Raw genomic sequence first — 12,600 nt, 5'->3', positions numbered from 1 at the left:
GCTGCCAGGAGCAGATTTTTGAGACCCAGAATTAACCTCGAGCTGGAGGGGGCAGAGTCTGATAGCCCCCCGCAATCATCCCCAGTCCTACGAGGACCTGGTGCAGCGGCTGGAGCCCGTCATCATGGAGCTGGAGCGGCAGGAGAATGTGCTGGTGATCTGCCATCAGGCTGTCATGCGCTGCCTGCTGGCCTACTTCCTGGACAAGAGCGCAGGTACCCGCTGCACTCGGAGCTCCCCAGCGCAGGCGCCCCGCTGAGCCCAGGGCACCCGCCGAGGGGGTCTCTGCGCGGCCGAGCCTGCTCCCTGGGGACACGCCAGGCGGGCACGAGGGCCTAGCAGCAGCGGGGCGCAGGAGTGACGAGCGCCACACGCTGCGACTCAGCCAAGCGGGCGGAGGGCAGAGGGGGGTGGCGGGGTCAAGCAAGGAGAAAGCCCAGGCCCTGAACTGGGGAGCCTGGGCCCAGCGGCTCAGTCCCAAGAGCGCTCAGCCTGGTGAGCGTCAGGGCGCCGCCCACGCGCTGCACTTTTCCCGTGGGAGGTCGCCGACCGTCCGGGCCTCCCGCCTAGAGCCCCTCAGCCCGGCCAGGCGGAGCTGGGCCCCGTTGCCCAAAACGCTCTGCCCAGGGTAGAGGCAGGTGCATGCCCCCTCCACAGCGAGGGGGAGCCTGGCCGGGCCAAAGCAGCCCCAGCCAAGGCAGGACACGGGGAAGACTCGGGGTCCCCATCTCCGTGGGACACGGGCGCTGGCTGGGGGCTGAGCGTGACAGCGCATGGAGAGCCAGCCCAGGCTGGAGAGGGCAGTGGGCCCAATGGTACCCCTGGTCCAGGCTGGACGTGGGGCCAGCTCCCTAGCGCCCCCCTCCGCTTCCAGCTCCCTAGCGCCCCCCTCCTCTTCCAGCTCCCTAGCGCCCCCCTCCGCTTCCAGCTCCCTAGCGTGCCCCCCCTCCTCTTCCAGCTCCCTCCGCTTCCAGCTCCCTAGCGCCCCCCTCCTCTTCCAGCTCCCTAGCGTGCCCCCCCTCCTCTTCCAGCTCCCTCCGCTTCCAGCTCCCTAGCGCCCCCCTCCACTTCCAGCTCCCCCCTGCCTCCAGCTCCCTAGCGCCCCCCCTCCGCTTCCAGCTCCCTAGCGCCCCCCCTCCGCTTCCAGCTCCCTAGCGTGCCCCCCTCCGCTTCCAGCTCCCCCCTGCTTCCAGCTCCCTAGCGCCCCCCTCCGCTTCCAGCTCCCTAGCGTGCACCCCCTCCGCTTCCAGCTCCCTCCGCTTCCAGCTCCCTAGCGCCCCCCTCCACTTCCAGCTCCCCCCTGCCTCCAGCTCCCTAGCGCCCCCCCTCCGCTTCCAGCTCCCTAGCGCCCCCCCTCCGCTTCCAGCTCCCTAGCGTGCCCCCCTCCGCTTCCAGCTCCCCCCTGCTTCCAGCTCCCTAGCGCCCCCCTCCGCTTCCAGCTCCCTAGCGTGCACCCCCTCCGCTTCCAGCTCCCTCCGCTTCCAGCTCCCTAGCGCCCCCCTCCACTTCCAGCTCCCCCCTGCCTCCAGCTCCCTAGCGCCCCCCTCCGCTTCCAGCTCCCTAGCGCCCCCCCTCCGCTTCCAGCTCCCTAGCGTGCCCCCCTCCGCTTCCAGCTCCCCCCTGCTTCCAGCTCCCTAGCGCCCCCCTCCGCTTCCAGCTCCCTAGCGCCCCCCTCCGCTTCCAGCTCCCTAGCGTGCCCCCCCTCCTCTTCCAGCTCCCTCCGCTTCCAGCTCCCTAGCGTGCCCCCCCTCCTCTTCCAGCTCCCCCCTGCCTCCAGCTCCCTAGCGCCCCCTCCGCTTCCAGCTCCCTAGCGCCCCCCTCCGCTTCCAGCTCCCTAGCGTGCCCCCCTCTGCTTCCAGCTCCCCCCTGCTTCCAGCTCCCTAGCGCCCCCCTCCTCTTCCAGCTCCCCCCGCTTCCAGCTCCCTAGCGCCCCCCTCCGCTTCCAGCTCCCTAGCGCCCCCCTCCTCTTCCAGCTCCCCCCGCTTCCAGCTCCCTAGCGCCCCCCTCCGCTTCCAGCTCCCTAGCGTGCCCCCCCTCCTCTTCCAGCTCTCTCCGCTTCCAGCTCCCTAGCGTGCCCCCCCTCCTCTTCCAGCTCCCTCCGCTTCCAGCTCCCCCCTGCCTCCAGCTCCCTAGCGCCCCCCTCCGCTTCCAGCTCCCTAGCGTGCCCCCCTCTGCTTCCAGCTCCCCCCTGCTTCCAGCTCCCTAGCGCCCCCCTCCTCTTCCAGCTCCCCCCGCTTCCAGCTCCCCCCGCTTCCAGCTCCCTAGCGCCCCCCTCTGCTTCCAGCTCCCCCCTGCTTCCAGCTCCCTAACGTGCCCCCCTCCTCTTCCAGCTCCCCAGCGTCCCCCCCACTTCCAGATCCCTGCCACTTTCAACAGCCCGATCAATCCCTCTGCCAGCCCTCAGCCACCTCCTACTACTCATCTTCCACCCCCCATTGCTCCTCTAGTCCCTGTCCGCACACAGAGGGGCAGGGGCCACTGCAGCCATCTGCCTCCTGGGGCCTCTGTTCCCTTCCCTTCCACCGTACGGCCCAGTGACGGGTGCCCCCAGGTTATCCCCCCCCCCCAGCACAGGGGAGGGACTGGGACTGGCACAGGGACACGGCCCGGGGTACAACCTGACCCACTGGGTCCCTGTCATTCAACAGCCCACACCCTGTCCTGCTCCTGGCCCCCCCCAAACGGCTACAGGCTGACACCCCACCCCTCCAGCCCACCCTGAATGGTGCGAGTGCATCATTCCAGCAAGGGGCAAGGAACCTGGCCCAGCCCCTCGGCTCAGACACTAAAGCAGGGCCCACTAGGCCGCAGAGCTGGGACATGAGGGGCAGCCCAAGCTGGTTCCCAGAAAAGGAAAGAACAGCACCACCTCGTTCCCCAGCTGCGCCAGGCGACACAGGCTCCATCAGCCGGAGGGATCGCAGCCCGTGGGGGTCGGCAGTCCTGGCTGCGAGACAAGCCAGCCAGCGAGGCCCAACCTCCTAGGTCACCCATGGGTCTTTCAAACCACCTTCATGCTGCGTGTGGGGTTGGGGGCAAGGAGAGGGACATGCCCCTCCACCACGACCCCTCCCTGGGAAGGCCTGGCTGGCCCATGCCGTTCCACCACGCACACACTGCAAACCGCTCTTCACAGCAAGCGTGCTCCCTTGTCTATCCCTCCTGCCCAACGTGGGAGCGGGCAAGTCACGGCTCTCACGCTGGCCGGCAAGCCTGGGCAGCTTTGGCCCTGAGAGTGGCCTGTGTGTGTTCCCACCGTTACAACCCGCCAGGACAATGATAGTCGGCAGATTATGGCTTTTTGTGCCACACCACTATAATCACCAGGGCTTGACAAATCCATGTATCTATTTGCCCGTGGCAAATAGATTTCAGCCGGTTGCCCCGTTCACCAGCGGCGCGCACATGCGCAGTGGGTCTGGCAAATGTGCGGTGCAGGGCTGACAAGATGTCACCACGGTTTGTCGAGCCCTGATAATCACCATCTAAAGGTGGTCCAAACATGGGGTACAGCAGTGTCACAGGGCTCGGCTGTGTGTACCCCCACGCTCCCCCTCTAACAGCCCTCTTCTCACCCCACAGAGGAGCTGCCCTATCTGAAATGCCCACTGCACACTGTGCTGAAACTGACCCCCGTGGCATACGGTGAGTGCATGGGCTGGTCCTGCTGCCAGACCCTCCCGGGCCCAGTCACATCCCACTGGCAGGTCACCCCACCCGCCTTGGGGCCTTGGCCCAGTTCTATGCCCCACTTCCGGGAGGGAAGGGGGGCAGGGATCTCTTTGCTCTAACCTAGGAGCCCTCTTCATGGTGTGCTGGCAGGTTGCCAAGTGGAGTCCATTTTCCTCAATGTGGAGGCTGTGAACACGCACCGGGACCGGCCCCGGGTAAGTGGCATTTCACCCAGGCAAGGGGCTAGGCCAGTGCAGTCTCCCACGCCTGATCTCGCCCAGGGACACCCCAAAACTCCCAAAAGGCCATGTGACATTGACACCCTCCATGCCTGGATCCCTGCCCCTCTAATCCCCATCCAGCCAGGGAGTAGATGTGCCTGCCCCCATAATAACTTCCTCTTATCTCTCGGCCACTCAGCACCTGCCCCGCAAGGCTAGCCTGGCCCCCCCCTACCGGCTTTACCGGCATTACCGGACCTACCCTCTAGCCAGCCCGGAGCCCAACAAATGGCCCCGCTTGGAAGATCTTGGCCTGGCGGCATCCTCACAGCTTGGGGTGCAGGTAAAGTCATTTTGCCCCCCCTAACCAGGCTGTGTCCCCTTCCTGCCATCTCCTAAACCCCCTTCCCATCCCACTAAATCTCCGTGTGTAACCTCTGCTACCCCAATTAACATCCTTGGGGTGCATCTGACACCCCTGCCTGAGATCAGGGCTCTTGGCATGCTGGGTATCACAGCCCTGAGGAGACACTCCCTGCCCCATAGAACAGTTTAAATAGAGCGGAGTAGGGAGGGGAAACTGAGGCACAACTCTAAGGCATGGGACGGGGGAGGGCTCCACAGGCAAGGTGCATGCAACCTTGTGCTTCTCGGCTTTCATTGCAGAACGTCGAAGTGACTCGGGAGCCCGAGGAAGCGCTGGGGACAGTGCCCCCCCACTACTAACTGCTCTCGCCCAGTAAAGCCAGCTCCCCTTCGCCGTGGCTGGGGTCGGTGCTGTTCTTTGGGGGGCTGGACGGGGGCCCCAGGACTGCCACCGCTGCTCGGCTTTCACTTAGCTTCTAGCCAATAGCAAGAGCGGGGGAGGAGCTGTCCCGAGCAACACTGCAGAGAGCCTGAGCCCATGGGGGGGGGGCAGGACCTGCCCTGAGTGTAACCCCCCAGCAACGCTCCATGACCACCAGGGAGGTGCTGCAGATACCTGGCAGCTGGGACTGTACCAGGCCTGCTCCACTATGCACTGCTACGATCTGGGGCTCCCCAGCCTCCTGGGCTCAGCTGGGCCCCCTCCCCCCACTGCACCCTGGCCAAGACAGCTCCCCGCCTGTGACAACTGACTCCCACCACAAATGGAGGGGGGATACTTCATCTGAAAGGAACATGTGGTGGATTACAAGGGTCAAAGGTCACCTCCGTGCCCAGCTGTCTAGGCCCACTGGCGGGAGGCTGCCAGGCCGCTCCCAAAAGGCGAGGAGAAATCCGAGGGGCAGGGGCTCTGGAGCCAGGAGGGCGAAGGCGGCTGTCCCAGGGATCCCGGAGCGCTGGGCCCAGCATGGTTCACAAGGCACCGTGGGGCGAACTGCTCGAGACCGACGGCTTCCTTCTGCGCGGCCCCTGGCTGTCCCCACCCACGTCTCCAGGGGGACTAGAGCTGCAGGACAGGACCTCAGCCGCCGCCTCACTGTACTGGGCGCTCCAGGTTTTGGGGTCTTTGCTCTGGATCTGACAGGCAGAGACAGGAATAGGGGTCGGGATAGCCAGGGGGCCGCGGGTCTCGTGCCCCATCCATAGCCCCGTGGCCCCTCTAAGTGACCCCCGACCTCAGCCCGAGGCTCACCCCGTCCCTTGGCCCCCACCGGCACAGACCTTGGCCACAAATTGCAGAATCTGCATCCTGGAGGTCTCCTTGGCAGCCCGTGGCCCCCACTGCAACTCAAACTCAGCTGGGTCTGTGCTGGGCAGGCGATTATACTCCAGGTATCTGAGGGGGCGGGGCATGGGCGTTAGCAACCGCACCCAATTCATCACATTCCCACCCAAGCTGTGACTGAGCACATCCCCTCCTCTGGGTTCACCCCTCCATGAGCCAGTAACCAGCTCCCAGCATGGCACAGTGGGTGCAGAAGGACTTGAACACAGGGCTCTAGCTGGTCCACTACTCCTTTCCTCTCCCTGTGCCTCAGTTTCTCCTCAGCCAGGCTCCAAACACCCCCTCCCTTTTCCAAAGGCCTTGGGGCTACCCACTCTCCAAGACCCTTGGGGCTAGCCCCCCCACCAGGGAAAATGCTCACCTGACCTTCCCAACTGGTGGAGAAGGGTTAAGGGCCAGGCAGGCTGCTGGCACGGGGATGGCCAGGCTGTGAGCGCCACTGGCTACAGGGATTCTAAGTGTCCGCCCCAGCGCCCTCCCAGCGCCTCCCGCAGGGCCCAAATCTACCCATGGGCATAGATCTGGTGAGAGTCTGGGCTCTGGGCACTAGGACTCACTGCCAGTCTGTCACCCCCGCTCCCACCAGCCCTCACGCCCATCCCAGGACTCCCGGAGGCCTGCTCCCCCACACCTCGCCAACTACTCCCCTCCCTGAGCCCCAACTTACTTCTGCTGGACAAATTCCACAGTCACCAACTTCTTGACATCCCCAAAGAGCTTGTGTGGCTTTCTGGGAGGGGAGGGGAGGGGCGCATGTTAAAGGGGCACTGGTGCCCCAAGCAGGAGCAGCCTACGGCCCGGTATCCCACCCCACCCTTACCTGGGTTCAACTCCCAGTCTCTTCAGCATGTCCCACACATCAGCTGAAAGGGCAGAGAGACTGTCAGTCAAGGGGCTCGGCCACCAGCAAGGGGGGGCAGCACTGACGGGGGCAGGCCTTACATTCCTTAGCAGAATTGCCCCTCATGTAGATGAAGCTCAGGATGACGGTGAGGAGGCCCAGCCTGGCTGTGAGATGGTCCCTGCAACACACAAGGGGGTGCCACTCACCTGGGGAACTCCGTGGAGCCTGGGGCTCTGGACAAAGAGGCAAGGAGTTTAAATGGCAGAGCAAGGAGCTGCTCAAACCTTCCTGAGCTGGAAAAAGAACCCCAACATCCTGCCCCACACTAACCACTAGACCCTACTCCCTTCCTGAGCTGGGACAGAGCTCAGGCGTCCTGGCTTGGAGCGGCTTCCCTCACTCAAACAGAGCCAGGACCTCCTGGCATAGAGACTGCACTAAGGGACTGGGGAATACAATGCAAGGTGGGGGCACATAGGGATGAGCCAGGGGAGTTTTCAGAGGGTGGGTAGAGCCTAATGACAAGGATTAACCCTTGAGAGCTTGGAAGCCTCGGGGCAGGGGGGGAGGGGAAAGCACTGTCACAGACCTCCCCGCACCCAGCCAGCCCCATCCCTTCTTACTGTTTCAGGTTCTCCCCTTCCAGGCGCACCAGGTCACTGACCAGGATGTAGACGTGATGCTTGGTGTCGATCTCCACCAGCCGCAGCCCAAACACCTGTGGGGAAAAGGCTAACCTCAGAGGCATAGGATGAGGCGTAGGGAAGTCTAAATAGTAAAATGGGTGAACCGGAGTGCCTAGTTTGAAAGGAGGATACGGATATAATAAGTATCATGGAAACTTGGTGGAATGAGGACAATCAATGGGTCACTGTCATACCAGGATACACAATCTATCGGAAGGACAGAACAGGTTGTGCTGGAGTGGGAGGGGCACTGCACGTGAAAGAAAAACGTAGAATCCTACTTTGAAGTAGGAATAAGAGCCTCCGGAAAAGGGCGCTTTTTCCGGAGGATGGGGGCCAGTGTAGACGCTCTTTTCCGGCTTTTCTAAAAGCCGGAAAAAAACGGCGGACATTTTTATTTAAATGCCGCGGGGGATATTTAAATCCCCCGCGGATTTCCCTACTACGATAGCTGAAATTAACATGCCCCTTCCGGAAAAGGGGCCAGTGTAGACGTAGCCACACTGAAAGAACTAGGGGTCACCACATGAAACTAACAGGCAGCAGATTTAAAACAAAAGGAAGTTTTTCTTCACTCAGCGCACAACCTGTGGAACTCCTCGCCAGAGGATGTGGTGAAGGCTAGAACTTTAACAGGGTTCAAAAAAGAGCTAGATGGATTCATGGAGGTTAGGCCCATCAATGGCTATTAGCCAGGCTGGGTAGGAATGGTATCCCTGGCCTCTGGTTCTCTGGAGGTGGGTGACAGGGGAGGAATCACATGCGGATTACCTTTGTGATCCTTCCCTTGGGGGCATCTAGCATTGACCACTGTGGGCAGACAGGACACTGGGTAGATGGACCTTTGGTCTGACCCAGTCTGGCCATTCTTATGTCGAGTCTTGGGGGGGTGCAGAGAGCCAGGACTCCTGGGGTTGCTCTTTAAATGGCTTTTAGCCAAGCTGTGCAGGGAGGATGTCCCTAGCCTCAGTCTGCCAGAAGCTGGGAACAGGCGACAGGGACAAATCACTGGATGAATTCCTGTTCTGGTCACCTGGCATCAGCCACTGTCGGCAGACAGGACCCTGGGCTGGATGGACCTTTGGTCTGACCCGGCGTGGCCGTTCTCATGTTCTCTCTGACATTGGGAAGGGAGTGGGGCCTAGGGGTTAGAGCAAGCCTAGGCTGGGCTGGGGTCTCTCCCTGACACTAGGAGGACAGAGGCAAGAGGAACGAGGAAAGAACGACCAATACTGGCCCAGGACAAGCAAACCGAACGCTTTGACCAATGCTTAAAGCTCGCGCGGGTGAAAGGTGGCCCCTCGTACAGCAGCACTCGGGAGTGCTTGGCAGTGCTCCAGGACGGCGTCACCTGCTGAAGGGTCCTGCCGGCTCGGTTAATGATCTCCGGGTACACATCTTTGTAGTCTTTGATGATGTTCTTCAGAATATCTGCAAGGGGAAGCGGGGAGATGTGGCTCCTAGCACCCCCTGCCAGCAGGAAAAGTCCCCTCCAGTGGTAACCTCTCCAGTGGCAGAACCAGACATCTGGAATTGTAACTTCTCAGAGACTGTTCCAGTGACATCCCCCTCCCCAGCATGGGATCCAAGGGTCCATCCCCGCTTTCCAAAGGGAGGGGATTTCGTGGTTATGGTAGAGCAGGCTGGAAGCCAGGACTCCTGCATTTCCTCCCTGCTGGGAGGGGACTGGGGCCTAGAGACGTTAAACGTTGGTTAATTGAATAGTCTATTAACCTCATGAATTCGTATGTTAGTCGACTATTCTATAGTCCCCCGGCAGCCCCTCAGGGAAGACCCAGCACGAGCCGGAAAGGAGCTGGGCTGCCTGCCCTAATACACTGGCTCCTAATACACTATAAATGCAGAGCTGCAGCAGGGGTAGGACCCAGTGCAAGCCAGGACTGAGGCAGGCTGCTGGCCAGCCTGCTAAAGAATTTACTGGCAAGAGGTTGGGGGGGGGGGGGATGCGTGCAGTCAATAGCATTAGCCTATACACTTTTGCTTATCTGTTATTCAGCTGACTGACTACACTGACATCCCTACTGGGGGCTCGGCGATCAAAGAGGAGAAGGCAGCGACTACAGAAAGGCTAATTAAGGCATATAGAAGAGGGAAAGAACCTTGGCTAAAGGCTGGCTCCACTGATTCAGAGCTGGGTTCAAACAAAGTGGGGAACCCAAGTGGCCCCAGAGAGCCCCTCTGCTAACCTGAAGGGGGCCATGGAACCCCCCCCCAAATGCCAGGGCTATCTAGAAGCAGGCCTCCTACCTGCCCGTTTGATGGGGATTTTCTTCTGATCCTTGACCAGGAGGAATTGCACCAATTCACTCACCTGCAGGGGGAGGATGAGCTGTGTTACCCAGGGGAAGGTGGCTGCCCAGGGGAAGATTAAGCCCCCGTGACCCACCAAGGCCCCCACCTTCTGATCCACCTGAGCCCCCGATAATCTCTGCAAGTTCCGCTGCACCTGGCTGCTGCGCTGGGTCAGCGCAAAGTCCTCCTCCTCCTCCTCCTCCTGGGCCAAGCCTTCCTCCTGGCAGAGCGGAAAGAGGAGCAGAGAGCCAGGGCACTGGAAGATCTCTGCTGGGGGAAGAGCTGGCTAAGGGAATCGGGCACGTGGCCTTTCCCCTCTGAAAGGGGGGGCTGGCCCCACGGTGGGGGAGGGAGAACAAAGTTCAGGGGCAATCCCCAAGGCAAGCTGCCTACCTGGGAGGGGTCAGGCCACTTGCTGCACCTCTTTGGGGCCATTGTCCTAGCTGGCTCACCTGCCCTGTGGCATGAGGGGTTGTTGGCAAGGGGGCAGCCTCTGCCGCCCCTTCACTGCTGCGGCACAGCCTGGCACCAAGAGGAGGGGTGGCCAGGCCCGCTCCTGCCTTGGGCCCCCCACCAACCAAGGGGCTCCAGGGCCTCAGCTGCCCCCCAGGCGCTGCCTGGGCAACCCTCCCCTGGAGAGCACCCCCCGATCACTCCCACCCAACCTGATTCCTGCCTGGGGCTCCCCCAACCCCCCATGACTCCCCCAGCCACCCCCCAACAGTCTCCCCAGCCCCCCATGACTCCCCCAGCCCCCCCAATGCTCTCCCCATCCCCCATGACTCCCCCAGCGACCCCCCAACGCTCTCCCCAGCCCCCCATGACTCCCCCAGCCCCCCCAACAGTCTCTCCAGCCCCCCATGACTCCCCCAGCCACCCCCCCAGCGCTCTCCCCAGCCCCCCATGACTTCCCCAGCCGCCCCCCAATGCTCTCCCCAGCCCCCCATGACTTCCCCAGCCGCCCCCCAATGCTCTCCCCAGCCCCCCCATGACTCCCCCAGCCGCCCCCCAGCGCTCTCCCCAACCCCAATGACTCCCCCAGCCCCACCAGCGCTCTCCCCACCCCCCATGACTCCCCCAGCCACCACCCAACGCTCTCCCCAGCCCCCAATGACTCCCCCAGCCGCCCCCCAGCGCTCTCCCCAGCCCCCCATGACTCCCCCAGCCACCCCCCAACAGTCTCCCCAGCCCCCCATGACTCCCCCAGCCACCCCCCCAGCGCTCTCCGCACCCCCCATGACTCCCCCAGCCGCCCCCCAGCACTCTCCCCAGCCCCCCATGACTCCCTCAGCCACCCCCCCAGCGCTCTCCCCAGCCCCCCATGACTCCCCCAGCCGCCCCCCAGCACTCTCCCCAGCCCCCCATGACTCCCCCAGCACTCTCCCCAGCCCCCCATGACTCCCCCAGCCGCCCCCCAGCACTCTCCCCAGCCCCCCATGACTCCCCCAGCGCTCTCCCCAGCCCCCCATGACTCCCCCAGCCCGCCCAACGCTCTCCCCAGCCCCCATGACTCCCCCAGCCCCCCCAACGCTCTCCCCAGCCCCCCATGACTCCCCCAGCCCCCCCAACGCTCTCCCCAGCCCCCATGACTCCCCCAGCCCCCCCAACGCTCTCCCCAGCCCCCCATGACTCCCCCAGCCACCCCCCCAGCGCTCTCCCCAGCCCCCATGACTCCCCCAGCCCCGCCAACGCTCTCCCCAGCCCCCCATGACTCCCCCAGCAACCCCCCCAGCGCTCTCCCCAGCCCCCCATGACTCCCCCAGCGCTCTCCCCAGCCCCCCATGACTCCCCCAGCCGCCCCCCCAGCGCTCTCCCCAGCCCCCCATGACTCCCCCAGCCGCCCCCCAGCGCTCTCCCCAGCCCCCCATGACTCCCCCAACGCTCTCCCCAGCCCCCCATGACTCCCCCAGCCCCCCCAACGCTCTCCCCAGCCCCCATGACTCCCCCAGCCGCCCCCCAACGCTCTCCCCAGCCCCCATGACTCCCCCAGCCGCCCCCCAGCGCTCTCCCCAGCCCCCCATGACTCCCCCAGCCGCCCCCCCAGCGCTCTCCCCAGCCCCCCATGACTCCCCCAGCCGCCCCCCAGCCCCCATGACTCCCCCAGCCGCCCCCCAACGCTCTCCCCAGCCCCCCATGACTCCCCCAGCCCCCCCAACGCTCTCCCCAGCCCCCCATGACTCCCCCAGCCCCCCCAACGCTCTCCCCAGCCCCCCATGACTCCCCCAGCACTCTCCCCAGCCCCCCATGACTCCCCCAGCCCCCCCAACGCTCTCCCCAGCCCCCCATGACTCCCCCAGCGCTCTCCCCAGCCCCCCATGACTCCCCCAGCCGCCCCCCAGCGCTCTCCCCAGCCCCCCATGACTCCCCCAGCCGCCCCCCAGCGCTCTCCCCAGCCCCCCATGACTCCCCCAACGCTCTCCCCAGCCCCCCATGACTCCCCCAGCCCCCCCAACGCTCTCCCCAGCCCCCATGACTCCCCCAGCCCCCCCAACGCTCTCCCCAGCCCCCATGACTCCCCCAGCCCCCCCAACGCTCTCCCCAGCCCCCATGACTCCCCCAGCCCCCCCAGCCCCCCCAGCCCCCCGCTCTCCCCAGCCCCCCATGACTCCCCCAGCCGCCCCCCAGCGCTCTCCCCAGCCCCCCATGACTCCCCCAGCCGCCCCCCAGCGCTCTCCCCAGCCCCCCATGACTCCCCCAGCCAGCCCCCCCAGCGCTCTCCCCAGCCCCCCATGACTCCCCCAGCCCCCCCAACTCCCCAGCCCCCCATGACTCCCCCAGCGCTCTCCCCAGCCCCCCATGACTCCCCCAGCCCCCCCCCCCCCAACGCTCTCCCCAGCCCCCCATGACTCCCCCAGCCCCCCCAACGCTCTCCCCAGCCCCCCCAACGCTCTCCCCAGCCCCCATGACTCCCCCAGCCGCCCCCCAGCGCTCTCCCCAGCCCCCCATGACTCCCCCAGCCGCCCCCTCAGCGCTCTCCCCAGCCCCCCATGACTCCCCCAGCCCCCCCAACGCTCTCCAGAGCTCCCCGCCGGTTCCCCACCGGCTCGCGCGCTCCTCCCTCCTGCCGCCAACGGCCGCGCCCCTCCGGCCCCGCCCTCCTCGTGCGGCCAACGGCCGCGCCCCTCCGGCCCCGCCCCCCTCGTGCCGCCAACG

The 12,600-nt window shown here is 64.7% G+C and overlaps 2 protein-coding genes across 7 annotated transcripts in view; one reads left to right on the top strand and one right to left on the bottom strand.

Annotated features, from left to right (window-relative positions):
- Window positions 1–4,657, top strand: part of PFKFB1 (6-phosphofructo-2-kinase/fructose-2,6-biphosphatase 1) — a 13,767-nt gene extending 9,110 nt beyond the window's left edge. For 2 of the 5 annotated variants that reach the window (XM_075918472.2, XM_075918473.2), the window contains exons 11-15: window positions 86–215; window positions 3,583–3,645; window positions 3,823–3,887; window positions 4,093–4,236; window positions 4,560–4,657. In XM_075918472.2, the coding sequence (XP_075774587.2) occupies window positions 86–215; window positions 3,583–3,645; window positions 3,823–3,887; window positions 4,093–4,236; window positions 4,560–4,619 (462 nt within the window). In that variant the 3' untranslated portion in view covers window positions 4,620–4,657. Of the gene's footprint in view, window positions 1–8; window positions 51–85; window positions 216–3,582; window positions 3,646–3,822; window positions 3,888–4,092; window positions 4,237–4,559 lie in introns of those variants that run through there. The other 3 variants (XM_075918474.2, XM_075918475.2, XM_089770222.1) reach the window with 2 other exon arrangements.
- The window catches only part of LOC102459787 (non-structural maintenance of chromosomes element 3 homolog), a 12,880-nt gene extending 280 nt beyond the window's left edge, over window positions 1–12,600 (bottom strand). The window contains exons 1-11 of one of the 2 annotated variants that reach the window (XM_089770228.1): window positions 12,488–12,590; window positions 9,841–9,904; window positions 9,554–9,667; window positions 9,403–9,466; window positions 8,486–8,565; window positions 7,072–7,166; window positions 6,547–6,626; window positions 6,425–6,467; window positions 6,272–6,334; window positions 5,541–5,655; window positions 5,027–5,396 (exon numbers count right to left, since the gene is read on the bottom strand). In XM_089770228.1, the coding sequence (XP_089626354.1) occupies window positions 5,232–5,396; window positions 5,541–5,655; window positions 6,272–6,334; window positions 6,425–6,467; window positions 6,547–6,626; window positions 7,072–7,166; window positions 8,486–8,565; window positions 9,403–9,466; window positions 9,554–9,667; window positions 9,841–9,882 (861 nt within the window). In that variant the 5' untranslated portion in view covers window positions 9,883–9,904; window positions 12,488–12,590 and the 3' untranslated portion in view covers window positions 5,027–5,231. Of the gene's footprint in view, window positions 1–5,026; window positions 5,397–5,540; window positions 5,656–6,271; window positions 6,335–6,424; window positions 6,468–6,546; window positions 6,627–7,071; window positions 7,167–8,485; window positions 8,566–9,402; window positions 9,467–9,553; window positions 9,668–9,840; window positions 9,905–12,487 lie in introns of those variants that run through there. The other variant, XM_089770229.1, reaches the window with a different exon arrangement.

Source organism: Pelodiscus sinensis, chromosome 18, assembly GCF_052426305.1.
Source record: "Pelodiscus sinensis isolate ZL-2025 chromosome 18, ASM5242630v1, whole genome shotgun sequence".
Taxonomy (NCBI): Eukaryota; Metazoa; Chordata; order Testudines; family Trionychidae; genus Pelodiscus; species Pelodiscus sinensis.
The sequence above is the reverse complement of the archived record's forward strand: the minus strand, read 5'-3'. Positions and strand labels throughout refer to the sequence as shown.